Below are 27,886 nucleotides of genomic sequence, written 5' to 3'. Positions count from 1 at the left end.
TCCCAGGGATCCCAGGGGCTCAGGGGATATAGTCGGGCTCACCTAAACGCACGACTCGGGCTCTGGAACCAGGCTCCTGGAGAGGGGCTCTGTCTCAGTGTGGAGTTGCCCCTGGTGAGAGGCGGCGCCCTGGGGTGGGTATCCTAGCTGCCTGCACGTTGGGGTTTCTCCCATTGGACGAGAGGGTCGGGGAACGGGTCGATGGATAAGCCTATGCTAGTAGTGGGGTTAGGTTAATTGGTAACTCTAAACTGCCCATAGCTGTGAATGTTTGTCTGTCTCTCTGTGTTGGCCCTGCGACAGACTGGCGGCCTGTACAGGGTGTACCCCGCCTCTCACCCAGCTGGGATAGCCCCGTCCCCCCGATGATGGATGCATGGTTGGATGGATGATTCTATGCAAACAACAGTTTACAGCAAGATTGTTTAAGCCCTAGGGGGCGATAACAGACTACAGAGAGAGGCCTCTACAGTTTTAATTGTGTGGATGCCCTAAAGGGCTTCCACACTATTGTTTTCCTGTTTCTCTTTCTTCTTTATTATTATTCCCCTAGTTGCTTCCGTACACTTTTTGGCACTTATCTACTCCCTCAGTTTTCAGCCGATTTTCTCCGTTCAAACTCTAAACTGTTCTGCTCTTTCTGCTAATGCCGGCTATGACTTTTGGTGTTTATTACTGTTATACTTTTTAAAATATTACACTTTTTTCCTTTAATTTGTCCCATTGAAATGAATGGGAAACTTCCACAATTCTGCTAAAACTTGCTTGTTTTTGAAACTTAACTACTTTGTCATACTTTCACCTAGAAACTCCATTCAAACTTTAAAATGTTCTCAGACTATTGGGCTATTCCTGAATGATTCAGCTTTTTCAGATCTTCTACCGTTTTAATTTTATACCTCTTTAAGTTTTCAGTTGCAAAATTGTGATTTTTCAGAAAATACATGCGTTGCTATGGTTGCTATGCAATTAAGTCAGAGTGAGTGCTGGTCCGTTCTGAATTTTCTCTTCATGTCTAAACAACTTCTTGCTACTGACTCAATTTCCACTCAACCCCCACAAATTATACATCAAAACGTAGGTATTTTTGCTGGCTTTCAGACAATGTCACTATCTTTATTGTGAGATTTACCGTTTTTTTGCAATTTGCCTCGGAGTGACACAAGGTCTCAATACTCCCCATTCAAAGTCTATGGGGAGGTTTTGAAATTCAGAGCTGAAATTCTGTAACGGGAGGCATTTTAAAATCGCCATATCTCTTTAACAAAGCAAAGTTAGGACATGAGGCTTGTGCCAATATATCTTCAGACACTGCTGACACTCACAGTGGAAGCAGTTTTTACAATTATCTTACCGTTGAGCAATGAATTACGTTTGTTTGAGGGGTGGAAATCGGTCCTCCTCTCAGTTTTCAAACTCTGGAAATGAAGCCGTTTCTTCTCTCGTCATATCTCCACGACGGAGGCACAAAGAGCAATGAAAATCGCAGTCAAAGTACACCAAAGTCCGCTGATTCACCCAGTACAAGAATTATGCCGCTAGCCCTCCTAGTTTTTGAGTTACACGACGTTTTGTAACTCCAAAAAACGGCGTTTTTCGCCTCTCACCGCGATCTATTTTCTGACTGCTCAAGTATCTGTCTTTCAGACCGCCGCCCCCTTTCCAGGTGGCGCAATCAGTAATGACACGGCTCTGCAGCTCAAAGGTCGTGGGTTCAATCCCACCTTGTTCAACATTTTTTTTTTCACTACAAATTGATACACTATCACAGACCTGTAATTTATATTGCTAATTTATTACAATTCTGCAAAGTTTTATGATTTTAGCAGCTTTTCTAATATGGACCTCAGATTCTTGTTAACGCTCCATGGCAGAAACAAGTACACAGTCTGATGAAGCAGACTGAGGCAGTACCTCTGATTGGTGAATTTGAGCAGAACCAGGTTGTTCTTTCATTTCATTTATGTATTTATTTCACACATGGTTCAACAGTGTTTCTTTTTCTACATACAGAACCTTCTGCCTCTTTTCAGCAGAAATTCTGCTCATTCACCTCATCTCTTGTGTTGGAGTGCCCTCTCATGGCGCCTTTTGGGTAGTGCCTTAGTAAACGTGAACACTGCAAAGAAGTGGTATCAGACTGGTTTGTAGTGGAGGAATTTGTTGCCAGTTTCTTTCATCTTTAATCCGTATTCATGTTGTAATGTAGTAGTACCACAATATGGCAGAAACACTATGTTTTGGCACAAATACTTTGATTTGGTATACTTTAGCTTCTTCACCCCTTTTCAGCAAAATTTTCATTTTTTTCACCCCTTTTCAGCACAAATTCCATTTATTTTGGCTGTTTTCAGAAAAAAAACCTCTTTTCAGCAGAAACTCTGCTGATTCATCTCTTTTCAGCGCAAGTTTCTGCTCCTTTGCCTCTTTTCTGCAGAAATTCTGCTGATTCACCTCTTTTCTGCAAAATTTTCAGCCTTTTCACCTCTTATCAGCACAATTCTCAGCAGCTTCTGCTCATTTGAGCAGAATTGTCTGTCTCTCCTCCTCTTTTTTGAGGGAGAGAGTTTAGCTCAGTGACATGAGCAGCTGCCTTGAGACCAGCAGGGCCAGGTTCGAATCCTGCTCAGGGCGACATGTTTTTTTTTCACCACCATGCATCTTTTTGCAACTTTTCATCTTTTTCAGCTTTTCAGCAGACAGCTTCAGCGTTAAGGCATCCACACAGCATTTTCGCAGGAAATGCAAATTTTTCTAGTTGCTTTTGGGTTTTCTGATGATTGAACACATTGAATGTGCTGTTTGAATTCATTTTTAAAGGAAATAATGCATGGCTTAGTGCCTCTGAATGTACACTTATGTATATAAAACTTGTCCATAATAATAACCAGGTCAGTTATATTTATTTTTATCATGCTTCTTTTATAGATCTGTACAGTTTTCTGTAAGGCCAAACAGAACATCGAGTCTGATGGCGATAATAAAGATTGGGACGTGACCACATACAAATTCCCGATGATATGGATAATATTTTAATTTTAAAAGATATCTTAATTGGAATTGGATCCACTGCTTTAGTCTGCTTGAGACTTCATTTTTAAGGATGTCCTTCTTTGTTGATCTTTAGTAATTATTATTCCAAGTATCTCACTTCATTTTTAACCTGTATATTACAAATAGATGTACTGGAACATTCCTTAACAGCCTTAAGTTCACACTCGTTAATATTCATATCTAAGGCAGAACACTTTTACTGCTTCCAGAGCTGCAGACATTTGGGTTTCATCTTTAGAAAAACAGTAGTAGCATCAGCCAGCTGAGTGATGATCACACTTCTGTCCAGCAGAGAAATACCTTGAATTTTACTGGATCTAATATGGTCTGCTAAGAGTTGGATGACTAGTAAAAAGAGGTACGGAGAAACAGGCCATCCTTGGCTGATGCCTGTTGATCAGATCTAGGAAAGGTTCCACCAGTTAGTGTCACTGAGCTATTAGCGTTTCTGTAGAGTCTCTGTGGATGAACAAAAGTCACTTTATGCAAGGACTATGAAATGAACTGGTGTTCCACAGTGTTTATAAAAATCTAAAAGTAACATAAATCCATTATCATCAAAAAGTTGACAGTAGTCTAAAAAGCCAGCACTGATGTGATATTGTTGGTTATATGTCTGTTAGCCATAAAACCCAATTGTGTTCATCCATGAGGGAACTCGGGGCCATTTTGAGTCTCTTTGCTAAAATTAGAGTCTTATAATCATTTTTTGATTGAGCTTTTTTTGTTTTCCTGTTTCAAATGTAAAAAGTTTATTCTGAAACAATTTTCTTTGGTAGCCTTTGTCCAGAATGTAGAGATCAAGTCTTTTACTTCCATCTAAATGTAAATTATTGTTTACTAGTGAGCTACTGAGTTTCTAGCAGCCCGAGTTAGTAGCAGGTTTAGAGATAGTGGATATGTTTAATCAGTATAGTTTTGTGATCAGTGAGTGACATAGCGTACATGTCTACTGTAATGTTGTCTTTCGCTGAGCAAAACATTGCTCAAATCTATGTTATAAAACAGCCACGCCACCTGAGTTCTGTGCCTTATTAAAGAAATTAGGGCTGAAATGTACCTTTGAGGGCGTCAGCCTCACGTTCATGGATGTGTGAGTGTGTTAAAACTATTTGTTGGGTGTTTTTGGTGACAGCTCTTGGCTTTCAGCCTCTTTGACCTCTTCAACATGGCGCCCGCAGTGGGACACCTCGGGACAGGAAACAGGTCGGGCGCTGCGCCTGCGCAGTTGCTCTGTCCGGGTCCCTGTAAAGATGTCTGAGCAGGCGGGGAGGGAGCGGAGCGGAGGACCCGAAACAACGCGCAGAACCCGCAACTGTCCGCGACTTAACCGGCCAAGGTAAGCGCCGACGGTCCCGCGGGCCGGCTCTGGGCGCACCGACACGCGGCGGAAGGTGTCAGCTCCCGGTGGGAGCTGGACAGCGGCGCGCGGGGCGGCCCAGCTCGGAGCACGGAACAGAAATGTTAGTGAGGGCGCGCGACGCTGTGGCAGGGGCGTGTCCGCCATCTTGTGAGTGAAGTGGCGCCTGAACAGCCGCGGCTCTCTGAGCCTAATGGCGGCTAACTGCCGATGTGACCGCGCGAAGGTTCCGAACCCGCCCTTTACTGCGCGTGCTGCCCAGCGTGGCCCCACCGCAGAGCCGGACCGGCCGTCACCGCATGTCCGTGTCAGTCCCGGGCTCCCGAGCAGCCGCCGCAGCCTTTTGTTGTCCTCCTCCCCCTCTCTCCCTCCTCCCTGTTTGTTTGGGAAACCTGCACCGCGCATGCGTGTAACCATGGCGTTCGTTTCTGCGTGTAAGAAAACACGATCAAACGTGTCGACAGCGCGCTTAAATCTGTCTGAGCCCATCGATCACTGTGATCAGTTTAACCACCGATCGGCTGTTTGCCGCCGTCTGACGTCAGCGCGCCACATTAACCCGCGGGAGCGGAGCAAGCACCGAGACCGCCACAACACACACGCACACAGATGCCTGAATACATGCACGCGCAAACACACACCTGAACGAGCACCTGTAACGTTGATCAAACTAGTGATGAGTTTGTCTGATCTGTATGGCGCTTTGAGCAGGGCTGGGTGTCCTCACTGATTTTCACTCAGTCATAAAAATTCTAATTCTTATCATTTATCAGAACATGTCCATATTTTTATATCTTTGTATAAAACAAAGCTGACACTGAGACTCCATCAGAGGTGTGAGCATCACAGCAGAGGCCTTTGTGTCAAAGTAACTGAGGATAAAACAAAAAACCATGAAGCAGATTTTCCTGGCCTGACTTTTTATAGCAGATAGCCTTAAAAATATTCTGCAGTAAATCAAAAACTGAAGAAAACCATGAATCAACATGTGAACATTACCTGATGCTGCTGAAGGGAACCAGAGCACACTGAGAGAGAGAGAGAGAGCTGTGCAGGAAGTGTGACTTTATCGTAGTGGAATCAAAACAGCCAAAGTCAGAGAAAACTCGTGACCATGTATATCAAACGTGAAGCGTAGTTTGGATCTTCTGTTGCTGCTGGTTCAGTGAATTTTGGTCTGAGAGTGACGAAGAGATGTCGGCTTTCAGCCCCGACGGTGTGTAGGTACCGTGGACCATCATCCATCTGTGTTTACATTTTTTTTACCTGCTCGTTAATCGTTGCTGTTTGGCGAGTGTTGAAATGAGCTGAGATTCTGGCGTTTCTGTCAAAATACATTTATATTTCAAATCGATACCAGATTATTCAAACTCAAATAAATTTTTTAGAAACCCACCCCTACTTCTGAGTGCAGCTGCACACCTGTCTGACTCAGTCACACCTGTGTTTTGTTTTGAAGGCACGTGATGTCATTCTGACTCTAACAGCCAAGATGTCGAATGACAGCCAGGGATCGGCGAAGGGGGAGGCGGCCATGATGCTGGCTCCCTCTGGCTCTGCCTCATCTGGGGGACCACCCCTTTCTCCGTCCATTGCCTCTAAAGCACCTGAGCTCCCAGGTATGCCCGACTGCCTCTCACCTGTCCCACTCACCGGACTCTTACTCTGATGACCCTCTCTCTCTCTCCCCCCCAGATGAGTTGGTTCAGGCTGGATGGTCCAAGTGTTGGTCTCGGCGGGAGAATCGGCCATATTACTTCAACAGATTCACCAATCAGAGCCTGTGGGAGGTGCCAGTGCTCGGCCAGCATGATGTCATTGTGAGTATCGCCTGTGGTTATTGGTTACAGTTATTGATCGATGTGCAGTTATTGATCAGGTACCGATCTGTGTCTGCAGTCTGATCCTTTAGGTCTAAATGCGGCTCCTGCAGAGGGCGGGGACAGTAACCTTGGTAATGGTCAGAGGAAGAGGAGGAGCTCCGAGGAGCAGGGGGGAGGACCTAACAGCTTCAAACGTGCAAAGGTAAAACTGAGTCCTAGGTTGGATGAGCCAGAAAGATGGTCTGCTGTGATTGGCTGACGTACTGACCTTACATTTCCTGTGCCACGATTAGTAACCTGACAACCAATCACAGCAGAGTGTGAGTAGGGTGATGCATGTAGCTAAAGATGCTCCGAGTGCAGGTGAGCGAACCCTGACCAGGTCTGTCTGTTACCAGGTGGAGCCGACCACGCCCATCTCTCCTAGCACTCCTGGGGTCAAACCCTGGAGCTCCGCCCCTGAGGACAAACAGGCCCAGTCCGTCACACCCACTACACCGAGCCCTGCCCCCGCACCATACAGACCAGCTGTGTGAGTACTGCATGTTGTTTTGTTTTGTTTTGTCGAAGGACTTTTTTGATTGGTCGGTGTTTTCAGGATCTACTGGGACCTGGACGTGCAGACCAACGCCGTGATCCGAGAGCAGGCCCCCGCCAGCCACCACCTGCCCCCCCACCCCGAGATTGAGCTCCAGCGAGCGCAGCTGGTCACCAAGCTGAGGCAGCACTACCACGAGCTGTGCCACCAGAGGGAAGGTATGCCACACTTGCAGGTTGTGTACAGGTAGCTCCTCCCCCACAGGTGAGAGGTGGCGGGAGAACACATCTTCAGATAGGGTGAAGGTCAAAGGTCATCAGAGACTTTGGAGCCGTCCAAGCCCGAGTGTTCATTGATGGGTATGACAGGCATGTGTGAACGTGAGCTCTGACCAGGTGTTGGTTCTCTGCTTCAGGTATTGATCCGCCCCGGGAGTCCTTCAACCGCTGGCTGCTAGAGAGGAAAGTAATTGACAAAGGTCACGACCCCTTACTGCCCAGTGACTGTGACCCTGTTATCTCCCCATCGATGTTCCGAGAGGTCATGAACGACATTCCCATCAGGTGACTTTAAAATCGAGAGGCGTTTGCGTCTCGTGCTCCTGACTTTCGTTTGCTGTGAGGAGAACATGAGATTTGCTTTTAGTTGAGTGATAAATCTCTGACACTAGAAATTGAGTGAATTTATTGATCAGAGATCACGTGCAGATTCATCTATTGATCAGTGATTGGTTTGTGTGTGACAGGTTGTCTCGCATTAAGTACAAAGAGGAGGCTCGGAAGCTGCTCTTTAAATACGCCGAAGCTGCCAAGAAGATGATCGACTCCAGGTAGGACCCAGCTGACCAACTGCAATCCTGCTGAGATAACCAGATGGGCCCGCACTCTGACCTCTGACCTGTCACCCATGCAGGAATGCGAGCCCGGAGAGCAGGAAAGTGGTGAAATGGAACGCCGAGGACACGATGAACTGGCTGCGCCGAGATCACTCCGCCAGCAAGGAGGACTACATGGTAACCTGTGACTTTCGCTTCATCTGTACTCATTACACGATTGCTTGTAGATCACCTGTACAAGTCGCCTGTGACTGTCACTGGTGTATCTGCAGGACCGTCTGGAGCACCTGAGGCAGCAGTGCGGTCCTCACGTTGCTGCTGTCGCCAAAGATTCTGTAGAGGGAATCTGCTCCAAGATCTACCAGCTGTCTGCGGAGTACAGCCGCCGCCTGCGCCAGACACACCTGAGCCTGCTGCAGGACCCGCCCACTGGTACACACACTTCAGCTGCTGTCCTGTGTATTATTCACCTGGCTGTCTGAGCCCATAGTGTTCTGTCTCTGCGTGTTTCAGAGGCGTGTGCGTCCCCGCCGCAGTCCCGCCTTGTCTACTGTTACCCAGTGCGTCTGGCGATCCCGTCGCCGGCGCTGCCCCGTGTGGAGCTTCACTTTGAGAATGACATGGCGTGTCTACGCTTTAGAGGAGAGATGGTCAAAGTTAACAGAGGACACTTCAGCAAGCTGGTCAGTGGTAATCTGATTACCTTTAAAATTGTAATCCGAGTACATTACAGCAACCTAGTCAGTACCCCCGGTGTAATCGGTTTACTTTTTACATAGTAACACAAGGACTCAAAAGAGTAATCAAAGTACTCATCAAAAAGCTGGTCAGTATCGCACTGTAATCAGATTACTTTGTCTAATCTGTCCCGTTTGTCTCTCCCTCTCACCTGTCTCGCTGCAGGAGCTGTTGTACAGGTACAGCTGTATAGACGACCCTCGCTTCGACAAGTTCCTGTCCAGAGTCTGGTGCCTCCTGAAGAGATACCAGGTCAGCTGACGGCGTGCTCGCTCTGTTTACCTGCCTCATCAGCTGCTCAGAGCTAAATAGGTGTGTGTGTGTGTGTGTGTGTGTGTGTGTGTGTGTGCGTGCAGGTGATGTTCGGCAGCGGTGCTAACGAGGGGAGTGGCCTGCAGGGGGCGTTGCCGGTGTCGGTGTTTGAGACGCTGAACCGTCAGTTTGGTGTTTCTTTCGAGTGCTTTGCCTCGCCACTTAACTGCTACTTCAAACAGTTTTGCTCCGCCTTCCCTGATACCGATGGCTTCTTCGGGTCCAGAGGGTGAGGTGACACAACTGGACACTCCGCTGCACAGTCTGTCCACTCTCCCTGTCCCAGCGTAACAATCTGGCGTGTGTTTCAGGCCCTTCCTGTCCTTCTGTCCGGTCAGCGGCTCGTTTGAAGCCAACCCGCCGTTCTGTGAGGAGCTGATGGACGCCATGGTGACGCACTTTGAGGTCAGTACTAGTCTCTGATCCGGCCTCTGAAAGGGACTGTGATCCAGGGTTTCTGATCCGGTCTCCTGTTTCTGTCAGGACCTGTTGGACCAGTCCTCGGAGCCTCTGTCGTTCATCGTGTTCGTGCCTGAGTGGCGTGACCCTGTGACTCCAGCTCTGACTCGTATGGAAGCAAGTAGATTCCTGCGTCATCAACTCAGCATTCCCGCCTACGAGCATGAGTACCGATCAGGGAGTCAGCACATCTGCAAAAGGTACTCGCACTATAGTGCTGTAGTACTACTGTAATACTAATACTGTGTACGCTGAATTACTCTGATTGACCTGTAGTACCCTATACTCTGATTACTTTATATATTTTCAGGGACGAGATGTACTACCGGGCTGTACACGGTACTGCGGTTCTCTTCCTGCAGAACGACGCCGGCTTTGTGAAGTGGGCGCCTACTCCAGAGCGTCTGGCCGAGCTGACAGCAGCGTACCGCGCCTCTTCCACCCGTACTTCCTCCTTGTCGTCCCCTGGCCCTGCCCACATCTCTCCTGGAGATAGAGACTCCGCCCCCAAAACATCTGATAGGACACAGAGTAGCGTATTGTCACCCGGTGGCCATGACAACAACAACAACAACAGCAGCGGTGATAGTGGCAGCGGAAGCAGCAGCAGTCCTCGAGACAAAGTGTCGACCGTGTAGGCGGGACTTGTGGAGGACACGCCCTATCACCTATTGGACAGTTGTTTAAAGTTTTGTTTTCTGACTTGTCTCGTTCAGATTGTCCCTCACCAGCACCTGTAGCAACTGTTTATCCATAATGCCACATACCACCAGGGGGCGGGCGAAGCCTGAATTAGCCCCACCCTCTGCTGGCTTAACCCCGCTCTGTTGTGATTGGTCAAAGCTCTGGAGCTTTTTTATTTTTTTTTATTTTTTTAAACCTGCAGCTGATTCTTGTTCAGCTGTGGCTTCTGTTGCTCAGCAACAAGCATCACAGCCAATCAGTGAGCAGCGACTTGGAGCTGCGGCAATAAACCCCTCCCTCACCTGTAATGTCACTTGTGACCACGGAGGACTCTGGTCCCCGCACCCATAGGGCTTTCTGATTGGTCAATAAGGCAGCTACTGTTTCTATTGGACAGATCTTTGTTTTTCGTGGGTTTGATTTTGTTTTTGTTTTTTTCAGTCCTGCTTCTGGTCCCGCCTACTCATAATGGCCCGGCCAGTCAGTGCGGGGAAATGGACTACTCATGAGGTGGAGGAGGTGGAGGATTAACAGTTAGGTGGGAGGAGGTGGAGTCAGATTCAGACTGATGCTCGGAGACAGACGCCTCAGAGTGCGGGGTCACTGAGGCTGAGGGGGTGGGGTCTCATGTAATCAAACTGACAGACATTTGTGTGAACACGACAGCTTGTCATTAACGTCTTTTTTTTTTTTCAGGTTCATCAAACGTTTGTCAGAAAAATTAAAGTTTTTTTTTAATTTAAACTTTTTGGAGTTTTCTTTGTGTGTGTGTTTTTTGTTTGTTTTTTTTTTGTTAAATGTGTTTCAAACATTTTTTCCCGCTTTTCTCCTCTCTGGCTCCTCCCACTCAGTAACCTGACACTACAACAAATGTTTGTTCTGTGATTGGCTGGCTGTGGTCCAATGAGGCGTCTGTTTCCAGGGCTGGCAGCAGTGTATATAGTGTACAGCTTGTTGATGTTTTAATTTAAAGAGACGGTGTGAAACCAAAGCGACAAAGCTGCGATAGACAGACTCCTCCTCCTCACCTCATCTTCATCATCATCCGCTGTGCGTGAACTATTTCGAAGATGTTCCTGAACCTCAGAGCGAGCACCGCCATTCTTACGTTCCTTTTCCCGTTCAGCACGAGGTCATGTGTTCAGGTGTTTCGTGCCGCTGCAGCTTCACTCGTTTGGTCACATTAAGAACGTTTGTCACGGCTTCGACATGTGACAGTAATGTAAAGCACCACAGGACGCCACTGTGGACGTGTTATTGGCATCAAACCCTGACATGAACTGTCTTAGTCGCCGTTGTGTGATGGCGTGCCTTTAAATGCTGCCCTCACTATGAAACTTTTCGCACTTTTCTTGGCGAGCCGAGTCGCTCACAGAGATGCCATCATAATCTGTCTCCATGGGAGCAAATTCACCAGGAGAAACGTGACGCAGGACGCGATGGAACAGCGGATTTTTATATGTGAACGTAATTGTCGTTGTGACGTTCGCTCACATGTAAGAATGGTAGTGGATTAACTCAAAACCAGGAGTGTGCACGTGAGCAGAGCACTGTGGTTCCACCATCCAGTACTCACTGCAATGATGTCACAGTGAATACTGAGCTGTGATATGCTGTTCTGGCAGCCACATGATGCTCCGGTGATGCAATCACAGGCTCATCCACTGGCTCCGCCTCCATAGGTGTGTGTCTTGGTCATAGCTGCGTCCATGTGCCCAGTTCCTTGTGCACAAACTCCAAGTGTTTGTCAGAGGGCAGAGCTAAAAGTGCTGCAGACATCTCACTTCATCCATCTCACCTGCTGGGTTCACTCATCTTTAACTGTCTGTTATGTAGATGCCTTGCTGGAGGTGGCGGCTCGCCAGAGCCTGGCTGTAAACAGGAAGTGGTCTGTCTTGTTTGTTGTCCCCTCTGCAGGTTGTAAATAGTGTCTGTACTCCAGTAAAATCTGAAACCAGTAAAACCAGTGGTGTTCCTCTTTCTGCTACAGTCACATGACCTCACACAGTCACACCAGTGTAAATGTTTGTCATCTACAGTAAGAATATCTGCAGGTTTTATTTGTCGTTCCTGTGTGATGACAGTTTAAACAAACTTCACGTTTAGTCAGTTTTCAGTGTTACACTCTAACCTGTAAGCTCACCTGTGATGTCACCCTGGAGTCTGCCTGCCAGGGTCCATCACCATGAACAGGACAGACTAAAATAGCGAGTTTTCTCTGAGAACATGCAGTGGTTGGTGCACATGGTAATGACATTTTGATGCATTTATTCTTCGTCACACTGCACAGCAAAAAAAAACTGTGCTGGATCTTAGAAATAAAAAACAAAACAAACTGCAGTAATCATCTGAGTGACAGCTGAGATGCTTTTATCTTCCTATACCTGCTGACAGCACACCTGTCCACGTTTATGATTTGTCCTTTTACAGCTCGTGCACTCGCATTAAAAAAAGAGTTCAGTGATATGATGACATCTAATTTTGGAATTTGTGTAATTTTTAACATTTTGTATAATTTTAGTATTTATGTTTTACATAATATTGTAGCGGGCCAGGGCTGTTTGGGGTTTGTTCTGACAGTTATGTTTTGTTGTCATGTTGCCATGGTTACAGAGGACGCGCTCTCTCGGCGTCTGTGTGTTTTTCCGGGTGAGAGAGCGCCTTTTTTTGTTGTTGTTGTGCTAGTGCTGCGCTGAGCAGTTTGCTAGCGGCAGTGTTCTCCAGTTAAAATCCAAATAAACAGCTGTGCTCCCTGGCTAACACGGCGGGAAGCAAGACCGAACGAAACCTCTGTCTCCTCCTTGTCTGAGCTCGCCACATTGGTGTCAGAAGTGGGATAGCTCACCCTCGCCATAATGGAGAGAGACATTCAGAGGCTGGAGCAAGCTGTCAAGGAGAGCATCCGCTGCTTGGGAAGCTGGCGATTGAAGAGAGAGGAAGCGAGCGGCCATGTAAGTCCCCCGACGGGTCCCGATGGCGCGAGCGCACCGCGGCGGCGGCCCGTCGCGACAGACGCTAGGGCAATGCTTCATGGGCTGCCTCTGTCGACCGACACACCGAGTCCCCAACTGCGAGCAGTTATGCCTACAACGCCAGCTAAGGTACCGAAATACAACGGGCTAACCCCGCTAGAGCCCTACCTCTCACAAGTTCGGCTAGCCGCAAGACATAGTGGCTGGAGCGATGAGGAGGCTGCTACACACCTAGCGCTAGCATTGGAGGGAGATGCACTGCAGATCAGAGCAGCATGAGCTCCAGGCCCTCACCGTGGCACTCGAGAGGCGATTCGGGCAGCGGCACTCCACTGATCAGAGCAGAGAGCAGCCGACCAACCGGAGCCGTCGGCCGGGGGAGAGCCTGGGCACCTTTGCGGCGGACGTGTTGCTGTATGCTCATCGTGGCTACCCGGAGTTCCCAGCAGCAGCCCGTGAGGAGCTTAGCCTGCATGCTTTTCTGCGAGGACTTTTTCCAGAGCGACTACGCCAACACCTCCTCCTGGCCATGCCTCAAACTCTCCATGAGGTGCTCCTTGAGGCTGAAAGGGCCGAGCTGGTGCTCACCTCGCAACATAACCAGCAGGTGCCCCCCACAAACTACCCCCAAATCATAGCCGCAGACTGCGGCGGGGAGGGGGAGGTCGCGGAGATATGCCAGCTGCAGCCCTCAGTGCCTTGGAGGTGCCCTCGTCGACCGACCAACCGCTGCTACCGGTGCGATGAGCCTGGTCACGTGGCACATGACTGCCCAGCACCTGCCCCGAAGGCCAGAACTACGCAGCCTCAGGGAAACGGGGTGGGAGCGGTGTAGCAAGGTGACCACCGCTCCAGCTTCCTGTCCCCCTCCAAGGACGAGGCACGGTCGTGGGCCGAGTTGGGCACCTCAAGGGACTCTACCTGAGCTGCTGTGTTATGGACCAGCCATGCCAGGCCCTGGTGGACACGGGGTCTACCATTTCCTTAATACGACCTGGCGTGCTCCCTGGAACGTCCGGGCCACTGGTGAAGGGTTGGTCGCCCACCGACATCCAGCTGATGACAGTGACGGGGGAGAGAACTGATATGTGGGGGAAGAAACTGTTGCGGATCCGAGTGACGGATCTGGAGCTGGTGCACGACTTCTGGCTTACTGACATTCAAGACCAGTGCATCATCGGCCTTGATCTGCTGACCCGCTGGGGGCCCTGTGTCGACACCGCAAAGCTGGCTATCACTCTTGGCACAGAGACTCTTGCCCTCCAGTGCGGTCAAAAGCAGGTAGCGGAGGGGACAAGAGCCAGACGAGACAGGTGTCAGGCAGCTGCCGCTCAGCAGATTTCGGGTGCCGGTGGCTCCGGGTCATCTCTACTCACCTTAGCCCCAGCCTCTCAGCCCAACAAATCTCCCTCGACCGAGACAACCGAGGCTGTTGGTGACCTGTGGCAGCGCAGCAGCGTAGGTCTCAATGTTGACCAGCGCCAGCGGTTGAGGTGCCTCCTGGATGAGAATGTGGACATCTTTGCCGCCAGTGACAAAGACTGCAGGCAGACGTGGCTGGTCCAGCACACCATCGACACCGGCTCTGCTCAACCCATCTGTCTGCGCCCACACCGGCTGCCCCTCTCAAAACGGCAGGTGGCGGAGGAAAAGATCCGTGAGATGGCTGCGGCTGGGGTAATCGAGCCGTCCAACAGCCCATGGGCGGCACCCGTGGTCCTAGTGGGAAAGAAGGATGGCAGCCCGAGGTTCTGCGTGGACTTTCGCCGTCTCAATGCAGTCACCAAGAAGGACTCGTACCCGCTTCCACGGATCGACAAGGCCCTAGATCATGTTACCGGCTCCAGCTGGTTCAGCTCCCTCGACCTACACAGCGGTTACTGGCAGGTGGAGCTAGCCCCCGAAGCAAGGCCTAAGACTGCATTCACCATTGGACAGGGGCTGTGGCAGTTCAGGGTCATGCCATTTGGGCTCTGCAATGCGCCAGTGACGTTTGAGAGGCTGATGGAGAGGGTGCTCGTGAACATCCCTCATAGCCGCTGTGTTGTGTACCTGGATGACCTGTTGGTGCACTGTGGCGACTTCGACAGTGCACTGTCTCACCTGAGCGAGGTCTTCAGTGCCATCCATCGAGCTGGGCTGCGGCTCAACCCTGTGAAGTGCCGGCTGTTGGCGAGAGAGACCACGTTCTTAGGCCATGTGATCAGCGCTCAAGGTATCGCCACCGATCCCGCAAAGGTGGCTGCAGTCCGGGACTGGCCGACACCCTCGAACGTCAAAGAACTGCGGAGCTTCCTGGGCCTAGCCTCCTACTACCATCGGTTCATCAAGGGGTTCGTGACGATAGCCAGCCCCCTCCACCGCCTGACTGACAAGGGCCAGCCGTTTGGCTGGGGTAATGCCTGCGCTGCGGCTTTTGCACAGCTGAAGGAGGCCCTCACCAGAGCCCCAGTCCTGGCCTACCCCGACGCCTGGCGACCTTTCATTGTGGACACTGACGCTAGCAATGTAGGAGTCGGGGCAGTCCTTTCCCAGCAGGACGAGGCCGGAGAACGAGTGGTGGCATACTTCAGCCGTGCTCTGGGGCGAGCCAAGAGGAACTACTGCATGACCCGGCGGGAGCTGCTGGCCATAGTGCTAGCGGTGCGGCACTTCCGGCCATACCTGCATGGCTGCCGGTTTCTCCTGCGCACTGACCATGCATCTCTCACTTGGCTCCTGAACTTCAAACACCCAGAAGGTCAGGTGCCCCGCTGGCTGGAGGTCCTTCAGGGCTACGACTTCAAGATCCAACATTGGGCAGGTCGACAGCATGGCAACGCTGATGCCCTCTCCAGACGGCCCTGCATGGCCGTCGAGTGCCGCTACTGTCTGCGACAGGAGGAGCGGGCCCAGGAGGCGTTGGGCGTGGCTACTGCTCAGGCCACAGCCAGCGGAGGGGGATGGCTCCCATTGACCACGCAGCAGCTGAAGCGGGAGCAGGAGGCCGACGCGACATTGGTTCAGGTGGGGGCCTGGCTGGAGGCGGCGCAACACCCAGACTGGACGGGGGTGTCGGGACAGGAGCCCAAAGTGAAGGCCTACTACTCCCAGTACAACAACCTGGAGACCCACGACGGCCTCCTGTACCGGAGATGGCGGGCCCCTGGTCAGGGCAGAGATCTCCTGCAGCTGTTGGTGCCTCGGTCGCTGCGGTCGCAGGTGCTCGAGCTTGTCCACGGCTCGGTGGGGGCCGGCCACTATGGGAATGCCAAAACTCTCCGCCGTCTCAGGGGACGGTTCTACTGGCCTGGCTGTCGACGGGATGTGGAACTTCACGTGCACTGCTGTGACACCTGCACGGCACAGAAGGGCCCGACTCAACTGCCCCCCTTCAACAGTACCTGGTGGGGGCCCCGATGGAGCGAGTGGGAGTGGACGTCCTAGGGCCTTTCCCTGTTATGGAGTCAGGGAACCGGTATGTGTTGGTGGCTATGGACTATTTCACAAAGTGGCCGGAGGCCTACGCAGTGCCGGACCAGAGTGCAATGACGACGGCGGAGAAGCTGGTGGAGGAGATGTTCACCCGTTTTGGGGTCCCGGCTGAGCGCCACAGCAACCAGGGGCGTAACTTCGAATCGAAGGTCTTCGGGGAGATCTGCCGGCGGCTGGGGGTGGAGAAGACGTGAACCACACCGCTCCACCCGCAAAGCGACGGCTTGGTCGAGCGCTTTAACCGCATGCTGGCCACCCAGCTTGCCATTCTCACCAGCCGTCACCAGCGGGATTGGGACCGACATCTGCCCCTGGTCCTTTGGTCATATTGGACTGCGGTCGAGGAGTCCAGCCAGTGCACACCTGCCGCTTTGATGTTTGGGCGGGAGCTCCGGACGCCTGTGGATCTGGTGTTCAGGTCCCCCCCGAGCCGGAGATTGATGGTGGGCCAGAGATGGACTACTACAGGAGGCTGAGGGAGCGGCTGCAGGTGGTTCATGACTACACCCGCCAGGCCCAGGCCAGCGCCGGAGTACGACAGAAAAGAGCCTACGACACCAAGTGCCGGGGGGAGGGGTTCTCTGCCCGGTTCGCAAGAGAGGAGTGTCCCCCAAACTCTGCAGTCACTGGCAAGCACCGGCGGGGGTCGTGGAGCGGCTAACAGAAGTGGTGTACCGTAGCCGCATGCCGGGCCCGGGGCGCATGGTGGTGTTGCACCAGGACAGGCTTTCACCATACCGACCCCTCGCGCCAGCAGACACCGGGGCAGGGGATGCTGGTGGCACCCCATGTTCTGATCCGAGTGACTTTTCCCCCGCCGGTCGAGATCGGCCGGTGCGCCAGAAGAAGACACCTGGACATTTGCAGGACTTTGTGTGGGGTAATGGGGTTGTCGGGGACGAATGACCCCTTAGGTGGGGGCTATGTAGTGGGCCAGGGCTGTTCGGGGTTTGTTCTGACAGTTATGTTTTGTTGTCATGTTGCCATGGTTACAGAGGACGCGCTCTCTCGGCGTCTGTGTGTTTTTCCGGGTGAGAGAGCACCTTTTTTTTGTTGTTGTTGTGCTAGTGCTGCGCTGAGCAGTTTGCTAGCAGCAGTGTTCTCCAGTTAAAATCCAAATAAACAGCTGTGCTCCCTGGCTAACACGGCGGGAAGCAAGACCGAACGAAACCTCTGTCTCCTCCTTGTCTGAGCTCGCCACAATATGTTTGGTGCCTGTCAGTATTTATCTCCTTTTTACATTGTGCTCAGTATGAAATTAGTGAGTCACGTGATGATAGCGATCAGGTTTGTACTTTTGATTTGGCACACCTGTTCAGGGCTGAATGTCGCCACTGATTTCTATAACTGATTCGATTCATTTTTGACTCAGACTGTAACTACAGGGGTCCAACAAAGAATGGCCGCACATCATGATGTCTTCGGAAATTTATTTCTCTCTCTCACACACTTTTATTGTCTTCAGACACCGTGAAAACTGAAGAAACACAAAGTTTACAACATAAATGTTTTGAGCTTATCAGTCTCTCATGTCAGTGTCCATAAACAGTCTTGAGCAAGCAGAACAGAAAAAATGCAAAATAATGGATATCAATGAAAATGTCCTCTTATTACCAATGTAGAACACACATGCAACATTATATAAACAATATATATGAAACCATACCGTGTGCACCTCTTGGACCACATGCAGAATAACATTAACGTTGAGGCTGTATATGCATCTATAGCTCTGTATCCATGCTAGCTCTACAATGCCATGGTTGTGCTCTCAACCAAACTCCAAACAAACTTTACCTCATACAAACTTACAGCACTTTACATATTTAACAAACCCATATTTTGTAATCAGATATTTTAGACATGTTTTTTAATCAATGTTACACTTTTATCATCTTATCTTATAAATAAAAGAACTAAATTAAGCATGAATCTATCACAGAAACATATGAAATAACTAACTTTATTTTAACTGTCTCAGGGACAGTTACACAGACAGTCACAAGTATTCTAATTCTGATCATTTATCAGTAAAATTTTTTTATATCTGTGTATAAAACAAAGCTGACACTGAGACTTCAACAGAGGTGTGAGCATCACAGCAGAGGCCTTTGTGTCAAAGTAACTGAGGATAAAACAGAAACACATGAAGCAGATTTGCCTGGCCTGACCTTTTATAGATAACCTTAAAATTATTCTGCAGTAGATCAAAAACTGAAGAAAACCATGAATCAACATGTGAACATTACCTGATGCTGCTGAAGGGAAGCAGAGCACACTGAGAGAGAGAGAGAGAGAGAGAGAGAGAGAGCTGTGGAGGAAGTGTGTTTTTGTCGTGGTGGAAAGTCAGAGAAAACTTGTGACGATGTTCATCAGATATCACATTATTCAAAATCGATTTGAATCGAGAAGTCGATTTTTTAAACCCATCACTTACGATCACAAATCCTCAGGAAGGAGGTGCTTTTATTGTGAAGCGATGACAGGAAGTGCAGTTGTATTCGGTTTTACCGGAAGTGGTAGAAGCAGCAGCGAAGCTTCCGGGAAACAGACAATAAACAGGCAGAGTGGTAGTCACGTATCGATTATTGATTGGTGAGTATCAGTTGATCGTCGGTCAGCTCGGGGCAGTAACCGTAAACACTTTTAGTGCCCGCTGATTGACGTTAGCGCGGTCTTTGGCCCGGTTGGACCCGGATCGGAACAAATGGGGGCGCACCGCAGTGACGGAGGCCGGGACTGGCTGCAGCAGGACGGGCCGGAGCAGCCGGACCACCCGGAGCAGAGCCCGGTGAGGCCGCGAGCCACCGCACAAACATCCGGTCACACGACACCGTGAATATTTCTTTTATTAAAACTGATGACGTCACAGTCACGGAATAAACCTAAACACGGTGGCCGGGGTAACTCCAGGAAATAGACGGAGCCCCGGCCCCCGCTTTTTGGTGTGATTTTGTCAGAGTTCGCTGTCAGGTGGTTTGAGTCACGTGTCTACTGTCAGGATAAGCCAAATACCTGCTCAGGTGAAAGTAATCCATTACTCTGTAGGAAGCAATCTTTTACTATATGTTAATATTTGTCGGGAAACACAGGTGCGCTTCACCTGAACACCTGCACACGGTCACACTCTGTGTTTTCTAAATAACGTTGGGTTGAAAATGTCCTGGTGTGCTTACCTGTCCTGTGGCCTCTGCTCTTACCTGCGCACACTTCATACAGTTACACTCATCTGTGTGTGTGTGTGTGTGTGTGTGTGTGTGTGTGTGTAGAAGCCGTGGAACTTGATGATCAAACACAGACAGATCCAAAGACGAGGACGGCGCTCTCACATGATGGTCAGGTAAGTGGACCGTTGGATCTGATTGGCTCGTACTTCCTGTGATGGCCGCGGCTCTGTACTATGACGAGATCCAGGATTTCTTTCTGTTGGCTGGATCCACGTACCCTGAGTTTGGTGATCCAGATTGGAGGTCACATGAAGCTGGTTATCACCTCACTAAGTTCACCGAGGCTTTCTCCTGCACGTTCACATGAAAGGGGCAGGTTTTTTGTGATTGTGACCAATTGCAAACGGGCATTTCACGTCTCACATCACTGTTCGTCCACAGAAAACGATCCCTATGAGCGCCACCTACTGCAAAGATCATTAAAGCATATCAGTAAAATGCAAATGAGACAGTTGTTCAGACTTTTGTCGCACTCCGTAAACATCTTGCCTCTAGTTAATAGTTTTGTCACTGAGCGCGCTCACACTGCTGTTTGTTTCTAAGGTGGCGGCTGCACGTTAAAGCTTCCTGTCCCTCAGCCTGATGAAGGAAACAATGCGACGTACGGTTTGTGCTTCATTCAGTTGGTTTATTAAAGTACGGCCGCTCGTGAATAACAGACCGAGTGAAAACGTCCCGCGCTCCTGACAGCTGTAGTTGTTATGCTCTCAGCTGCAGACTCGCTGCTGTGTATGGCTTAATACAAATCTGACCTGGGTTCAGCCGGAACAGTGCAGGTGTGCTGTTTCAGGATCACATATTAATGCTCGAAGATACAAACTGTTTACTACCAACAGAAAACAATCAAGAATTGAAGCTGAGGTGATTTATCATTGGTTACTGATGGTCGTCAGGGAAACACAAAGACATTAGCTGTGTCCAAATTCATGGGCTGCATCCTCCTGAGGATGCATTTGTAGACCGATTACGTCACAGCGACGCGCCGAAGGCTGTCCAAATTCGTAGACTCCTCCGAATGCAGCCGACAAATGCGTTCTCCTTTTCCCCGAATTTGAAGGATGGGTCGGATGTGTCCTTCGTGGCCCACCATATCCCAGAATTCATAGCGCGGCTCAGCCAAACTCCACTTTCCGGCAATGGCGGCCGCTACTAAGTTTTAAAATTACTCTTATTAATCTTTCTGGGTCACAAAATAAACTTTTAACATATTTTCAGGCGAGAATGTAGCTGTGTAAACTTCAAATATCTGCTCGGTTTATCAAGATATCACATATTTGCAAAAGTGCTTCGACATTTTCGGAGACATCTGTTACCCACCAGCTCGATAGCTAGCCGGGAGCTCCAGGGCCACTGAAGCCGCCGAGAACGGCACAACTCCCGGCACATCATTTTCAGATCACCGCGGACTTTCGCTACTCTGGTTAAACGTAATATATAAGTCACTTAGACAACCTAGAAATGTTATTGTTTGGCTTTTTTTCAGTGTTTTGTTTGTTCATGAGTAAATCGGTTTGGCTGAGATTAAAGTTATTAGATTAGATTAGATAAAATAAAACTTTATTAATCCCCCGGGTGGGTTCCTCCTTGGTTTTCACACAGCTGAATAAACGTCAAACAGAAAACTGATTAAACAGAAGTGTGAGACGGTCGAGAATTTACGCCAGTGTCCTGTTATATTTTAGATAGCAAGGAGCAGACGGCTGAGTTTATTAAACTCCACCGAGACAGCGGTGACACAAATCTGAAGGCTAGACCGTCCAATTTCCCCAGCCGTTTACTTCCGGCTTACCCAACCTTCTGAGGACCCGGCCCACGTAGACCGCGAAGGCCGGGTCCTCAGGAGGATGCAGCCCATGAATTTGGACACAGCTATTGTTGTTAAAATCCTCACACCCTCCCACTGTCCCCGCAGCCGTCCGAGGGATCTTCCAGGGATGCTGACGCTATTTACTGGAGTGCTCATTGATCAGTAGGAAGTGATGTCTTACTTTCTGATCTCTGATCTGCATCTTAACCTGCTCTGGAGCAGGTGAGGTTCACAGTGTTAGTTACCATGGTGATGAAAACCAGGGTTAACCACCTGGATAAGCCAGGCTTCGTAGCGCAGACCTCTGAGCTCACAGGAAGGGAAAGGTAAACGCGGCCATTCAGTTTGTTTTTAAAAAAACGTTATCAACAACACTCAGACAACGGGAGTCCAGGTGTGTCAGTGTTTCACCTTGAGCAGGACGTGGAGACAGACCTGCTCATCTGTCCTCACCTGTCTGTGCAGCTACACGGATCCTCAGGTGTCCATGGACCTGCTGCGCGCCGTGCTCCAGCCCAGCTTCAACCAAGACATCATGGCTGTGTTCAGTAAATATCAGAAGGTCAGCAGTCACACTGAAAGAGGAGGGGGTGGAGTTATTTGGTTTGACCTGTGCACGGGTTCGAGCAGGTGTGTTTGTGTTGCAGTTCTTCGAGAAGGCGGCAGAGAATGTGAAGGAGAACGTTGGAGACGACATTCAGACCGATCACCTGATTAAGGAGGCGTGCAGGAACGTCCTCGAACACGTGAGGCATTCTGATGCTCATGAGACCACCTGAACTCACCTGACAGGTGTACCTGTGAAGCCGGATTAGTGCGTTAGTGAGCTGTGTTGAGTTTAAAGCCTGATCTGTTTCCTGTGATTTCATCTCCAGGCCAAGCAGCTGTTTCCGGAGGCTGAGGTGAAGAGGGTGGTGCCAGAGGCGATGATGAAGGTAGGTGTAGGAGCAGGCAGCTTACCTGGGAAGGTAGTCACATGCCTCACCTGTTTGTTTCCCACAGAGGCAACGAGTTGCTGATGACGACTGCAGCCAGAGAGGAAGCCCGCTGCACAAGAAGGTAACTCCACCCCCCAAACACACACACTCACGCACGACTGATGCAATCATTGACTCTGATCACTTCCTGTCCTTAGAGGAAGATGCGTCCAGGTCCTGTGGCCTCATCTGATCGACCTCTGACCTTCTCTGTGTGAGTATCTAATAAGTGACATCATTGTCAGTGCACAGGTAGATGAACACACCTGACTGATGTCTGTCTGTGTCCTCAGAGTGAAGCCCAAGTCTGAGCCCATCAAGAGGGAGGGGCCCAAGGTGAGTCATTGCTTGAATTGACAGGTGAACTCACCTGAAATAAATGTCTTCATCATCATCATCATCAGAGACCTAATAACACGGGGGTAGTGACCTGATGGGGGCGCTGTGCTCTACAGCGTTGTCTTCATGTCAGGGGTGTAAAGACGCCGCTGTGATGATGTCACAGTGATGCTGTCTGTGTTTCAGTGGGATCCGTCCAGACTCAGCGACAGCAGCACGTTCGTGCTCGGGTCCAGAGCCAACAAGTGAGTCCGCAGCAGCAACGCCAACAGGAAACGGCATTCACACAACATTCAAACGTTTAAATAACACGTAAACCTCCACATAACAGCAATACAACGTTCAAACTAGAGATGGACCGATCCGATATTACGTATCGGTATCGGTCCGATACTGACCTAAATTACTGGATCGGATATCGGTAAAAAATAAAAAATGTAATCCGATCCATTAAGTATCAAAAAAAGCACCTCACAAAACTTGCAACACGGCGTAACTCGGCTCATAACCGTAGCACGTCGGAGCAGTGTGCTCACGTGATAGAGCGGCTGTGTGTATTTGTAGCCTCGCTACCAAACCAGCATTTCATCTCCGAGGAAGTTATCCCAGAGAGAAGTAAAGCAAGTGTGTAAGTTCATCTCTGAATGTTTGTAAAGCGTTCCCATGTTAAGCTTAACAACCGATATATGGAGCGACTGCCTCTCTCCCTCCCTCACCTTCCTGCCGCTACTTCAATCGTGAAACTGATCAATGATCAGCTGATCGGCTTTTCTGTCACGAGTCCGTCTCTCTTCTTTGTTTTTGGCCCACTTTGCACCAGAAAGAGGAAACCAGCGGCTGAACAACAGCAGCACGTTTAAGCTTGATAAGCTGTTGTTAGAATGTATTTAATATTACTTTCTACACCAGGATCCTTTTCTACGTAGCTGACGGCTGGTAACTGTGCAGGGGCGGATCTAGCAAAGTGCAGCCAGGGGGGCCGATAGGGCATGAACAGGGAAAAGGGGGCACAAAGACATACTTTTCTTTCTTATTCTCATTTAAAATATCTAGCTTTTAATAAATAATTATCTGAATCTTACACCCAAAGTTTTAATCTGATGTAAAATGTATAGAAGTCCATTACTGTATATAGTAACTGTTAAGTCTATATACCCTAGTAAGCTATAGTACTTTTTCCTTTGGGAAGGTACCGTCTGTGAATTCTGCAATTCTGTTGAAGAAAGAAGTTGAATCTATTTAATTATTCTTGAAAAATAATTTGTTTCTGTGCATTTTTTTTCACCCTGCATCAAATTAAAGTTGATTACATCGATTAAGCATCATGAGGTGGAGGGTGGGTGGTTCCCTATTTTTTTTTTTTTTTTTTTTTTTTGCTGGGAGTTTGCAACCCTATTAGTTAGGTTGCTTAATATTTCTGCTAAGTACTCTTTAAAATACCAGAATAGGGAGGATGGAGTAGGTTTAAGTTAGGTTTTAAGTTAGGTAAGGTTTATTAGATTGATCAGTGTTGCTGAACTATGAAATATTTTGGGTGCAGTGTATTTTTTACACACAGGTATAACAGAATAGCTTTAGTGTTGTTGTTTATTTAAACTTGAGTATGAACTTATACAAAATGCAGCAAGATATTAAAACAAACAGTTTTATTGATTAAAAAACACAATATCGGATTCATATCGGTATCGGCAGATATCCAAATTTATGATATCGGTATCGGTATCGGACATAAAAAAGTGGTATCGTGCCATCTCTAGTTCAAACGACATTAAAATAACAAACATCATGTGTTGTGATGTCACTGCAGGGCGCTCGGAATGGGTGGAACCAGAGGACGAATCTACATCAAACACGCCGACCTGTTCAAGGTAAAATGCTGCATGATGTAACAGGAATGTGACATCATACTGTCTACATCCATCTTTGGTATACAGTCTGTGGTCTGACTGCCAGTGAAGGCCATGCTGAGTCTGCCTCACCTGACTCTGTGTGTCTGTGTGTCTGTGTCAGTACGCAGCTGATGCCAAGGATAAACAGTGGCTGGCAGAGAGACACCACATGAGGGCGACAGGAGGGAAGATGGTGAGAAACTATGAAACATGTCATCTGTGGCTCGCAACATCTCTAAAGTTAGAAATATCCTGTCTCAGAGTGATGCTGAAAAACTAGTTCATGCATTTATTACTTCCAGGCTGGACTACTGTAATTCATTATTATCAGGATGTCCTAAAAACTCCTTGAAAAGCCTTCAGTTAATCCAAAATGCTGCAGCAAGAGTCCTGACAGGGACTAGAAAGAGAGAGCAGATTTCTCCTGTTTTGGCTTCCCTTCATTGGCTTCCTGTTAAATCCAGAATTCAAAATCCTGCTCCTCACATACAAGGTCTTAAATAATCAGGCCCCATCTTATCTTAACGACCTTGTAGTACCATATCACCCTATTAGAGCACTTCGCTCTCACACTGCAGGCCTACTTGTTGTTCCTAGAGTATTTAAAAGTAGAATGGGAGGCAGAGCCTTCAGTTTTCAGGCCCCTCTTCTGTGGAACCAGCTTCCAGTTTGGATTCAGGAGACAGACACTATCTCTACTTTCAAGATTAGACTTCAAACTTTATTTTTGCTAAAGCATATAGTTAGGGCTTTAGCAAACACTTGCTCAGTGGGGGGTCGACTGATTATTGGGCCTATCTCTGTGTTATTGTATGGTCTACCTTATGATATAAAACACCTTAATGGTGACTGTTGTTGTGATTTGGCGCTATTTAAATGTGACTTCTTCAAGTGACGAAATGTTTCTCCCACAAAACGCTACGTCCAGATGAACAGATTCAACTTTTGGAGAGTTAGGGCTATATGCTAACCCACTTCCTGTCTCTTGCTCAGGCCTACCTGCTGATAGAGGAGGACATCCAGGATCTGTCCCGCAGCGATGAGTACAGGTAAGTGTGTCACCTCCTGCCTCCTTCTCTCAAGAACTTTTCTCAATGGCGAAGTAAAGATGTGAAGGAGAAGTGATGACGACTTTCAGCCCTTTCCGGCTTGTTCTGGCCGGGCTCCGTATTTGGGTTTTCCATTAGGTGGTAGTAGTTGGTACAAGGTGCTTTTTTTTTTTAAAGTACCTGTGATCTGAAAACGTGACATCAACAGACCGCATGTCACTGATTGGCTAGTTGGTGCCATCACTTGATGAGTAAAGGGGGCGTGTCCTTCACAAAAATCAAAAACGCCATATTTAAAACCCGGCAACAAGGGAAACGCTGCACAAACCAACACGAGACTCCTGATTTCTGCAGGTCAGGGTCTGGTTGCCTTGGTAACTCTCTAATGTATGACTGCCAAGTCACATGTCAGTCACGGTTGTTCTTCACTCTCATTGGTAGTTGCTTCAGTTGCTCACTTGGAAGTTCAGTTAGGGCTGGACCAGGTGACCCTGAATCCTCCCTTAGTTATGCTGCAATAGGTGTAGGCTGCTGGGAGATTCCCATGATGCACTGGGTGTTTCTTCTTCACTCACTATGGGCGTTTATCAATATGCGTACTTGTGCGTACTTGCGTTCTCGTGTACTCGTGATACGTCATCAGTCGGAGACCAAGTACTGTTCCAATTCGAAGTACGCATCAAGCCGAGAACGCGAAAAAGTCCCGGATGTGTTCTCGATCCGCCCATTTTATCGAGCATGCATCGGTGTGGACTTGGGACAGCTATATATCCCAGAATGCATTTCGTCCAAAACTCAACAGCGGACTCCCGGCACATCGTTTTCAACCCCGCCCCCCCGCTCGCGGTCTTCTCACTACTCAGGTTAAAGAAACCCCAGCAGCTGTCTATAGTATTGAGTGTCCACTAGAATAGAAATAAAAGCGTTCTAACATCTCACCTGCTTGTTTTTATTAAGGTATGTACACGTATGTACATGTACACTATTTTTATCAATAGAGGTTTCACTACTGAGGTTAAAAATGATATATAAGTCACTTAGATCACTTCTAAATGTTAATGTTTGGTTTATTTCAGTGTTTTATTTGTTCCTGAGTAAACCGGTTTGGCTGTGATTACAGTTAAGCTTCATAACATGTTACTCACAGTTAAATTAGGAGGGGACGGCAGTAAAACCTCCGGACCTGTGACATCATCACGTACGCAGGTGTTCCAATTGTACATATCGCGAGTCCGTGCTCGCGTTCTTGGCGGGTACGTACTCCCGTGCGTTCTCGGCGAGTACGTACTCGCATACTTGGGCATTGATAAACGGCCTATGTGTTAATAGACCTCTCTGCACTGAGTCATACCTGTTATTAATCTCTGTCTCTCTTCTACAGCATGTCTTTATCCTGTCTTCCTTCTCTCATTCTAACCGGTCACAGCAGATGGCCCCGCCCCTCCCTGAGCCTGGTTCTGCCGGAGGTTTCTTTCTGTTAAAAGGAAGTTTCCTTCCCGCTGTCGCCAAAACACTTGCTCAGTGGGGGGTCGACTGATTATTGGGCCTATCTCTGTGTTATTGTATGGTCTACCTTATGATATAAAACACCTTAATGGTGACTGTTGTTGTGATTTGGCGCTATTTAAATTCCTCACACCACTCTGATTGGCTGATATCAGCTCATACATATTGATCCTCAGCTCATTTATCAGAGGCGCCGCGCTGATTTCAAACAGACACGATTGTTTTAGTTCAGTAACAAGTCTGACCTGAACACGTGTGTGTGTGTGTGTTCAGGGACTGTCCGGACGTCAGGATGGACGAGCTGAAGCCGTTCTCAGTTCCTCAGTGGATGGTGGAGAAGATGCAGAGAGCCATGGAAGCTCAGAGAGACACTGACCCCTGACCCTCACACCCCACCCCCGGCACCCCCGCAGATCTGTAGTAACCACAGATTAAATAAGAGATTGCCGTATCAGAGTGCAGGATGGCGATCATGTGACCAGCTGTTTTTATTTGTACTGTTTTTAAAAAATAAAAAATGTTTGAGTCTTTGAGGTGCTTGTGATCCGTCTGTTAAAGCGGTTTAAAACACTTTCAAGTAACAGGAAGTTCATCAGGTCTGAGCTCAGCCTCTGTGGCCTCATACTGTACAGCAGGGGTCCCCAATCTCAGTCCACGAGGGCCGGTGTCCCTGCAGGTTTTAGATCTCACCCTGGGTCTACACACCTGAATCACATGATTAGTTCATTCCCAGGCCTCTGGAGAACTTCAAGACATGTTGAGGAGGTAATTTATCCATTTAAATCAGCTGTGATGGATCAAGGACACATCTAAAACCTGCAGGGACACCGGCCCTCGAGGCCT

General features: G+C 48.8%; 2 protein-coding genes across 2 annotated transcripts; both read left to right on the top strand.

Annotated features, from left to right (window-relative positions):
- The first annotated feature begins 4,241 nt into the window (after positions 1 to 4,241).
- pcif1 (phosphorylated CTD interacting factor 1) lies at positions 4,242 to 11,766 on the top strand. The gene is made up of 16 exons (XM_013265688.3): positions 4,242 to 4,393; positions 5,874 to 6,033; positions 6,110 to 6,234; positions 6,314 to 6,439; positions 6,636 to 6,769; positions 6,836 to 6,993; positions 7,191 to 7,338; positions 7,521 to 7,604; positions 7,688 to 7,787; positions 7,883 to 8,042; positions 8,124 to 8,293; positions 8,514 to 8,600; positions 8,705 to 8,889; positions 8,972 to 9,065; positions 9,144 to 9,319; positions 9,430 to 11,766. The coding sequence occupies exons 2-16, from the start codon at positions 5,907 to 5,909 to the stop codon at positions 9,755 to 9,757; spliced, it is 2,202 nt and encodes a 733-aa protein (XP_013121142.1). The 5' UTR covers positions 4,242 to 4,393; positions 5,874 to 5,906; the 3' UTR covers positions 9,758 to 11,766.
- Positions 11,767 to 18,740: 6,974 nt separating this feature from the next.
- LOC100707960 (deoxynucleotidyltransferase terminal-interacting protein 1) lies at positions 18,741 to 27,576 on the top strand. Its single transcript, XM_019356824.2, has 13 exons — positions 18,741 to 19,040; positions 19,519 to 19,589; positions 21,749 to 21,845; positions 21,931 to 22,029; positions 22,159 to 22,218; positions 22,286 to 22,342; positions 22,419 to 22,474; positions 22,554 to 22,596; positions 22,786 to 22,844; positions 24,407 to 24,467; positions 24,610 to 24,681; positions 25,482 to 25,537; positions 27,317 to 27,576. The coding sequence occupies exons 1-13, from the start codon at positions 18,957 to 18,959 to the stop codon at positions 27,423 to 27,425; spliced, it is 924 nt and encodes a 307-aa protein (XP_019212369.1). The 5' UTR covers positions 18,741 to 18,956; the 3' UTR covers positions 27,426 to 27,576.
- Positions 27,577 to 27,886: the final 310 nt, after the last annotated feature.

This window comes from Oreochromis niloticus, linkage group LG5 (genome assembly GCF_001858045.2).
Source record: "Oreochromis niloticus isolate F11D_XX linkage group LG5, O_niloticus_UMD_NMBU, whole genome shotgun sequence".
Taxonomy (NCBI): domain Eukaryota; kingdom Metazoa; phylum Chordata; class Actinopteri; order Cichliformes; family Cichlidae; genus Oreochromis; species Oreochromis niloticus.
Note: the sequence above shows the minus strand (reverse complement) of the source record. Positions and strands in the feature narration are given on the sequence as shown.

Bases quoted from the DNA above. Each gene is read 5' to 3' on its own strand.
- pcif1 (XM_013265688.3), top strand. From the start codon at position 5,907: ATGTCGAATGACAGCCAGGGATCGGCGAAGGGGGAGGCGGCCATGATG. The intron at 8,601-8,704 runs GTCAGCTGACGG...GTGTGCGTGCAG, and splicing joins GCCTCCTGAAGAGATACCAG to GTGATGTTCGGCAGCGGTGC. The intron at 9,066-9,143 runs GTCAGTACTAGT...TGTTTCTGTCAG, and splicing joins CCATGGTGACGCACTTTGAG to GACCTGTTGGACCAGTCCTC.
- LOC100707960 (XM_019356824.2), top strand. From the start codon at position 18,957: ATGGGGGCGCACCGCAGTGACGGAGGCCGGGACTGGCTGCAGCAGGAC. The intron at 19,590-21,748 runs GTAAGTGGACCG...CTGTCTGTGCAG, and splicing joins CGCTCTCACATGATGGTCAG to CTACACGGATCCTCAGGTGT. The intron at 21,846-21,930 runs GTCAGCAGTCAC...TTTGTGTTGCAG, and splicing joins TGTTCAGTAAATATCAGAAG to TTCTTCGAGAAGGCGGCAGA.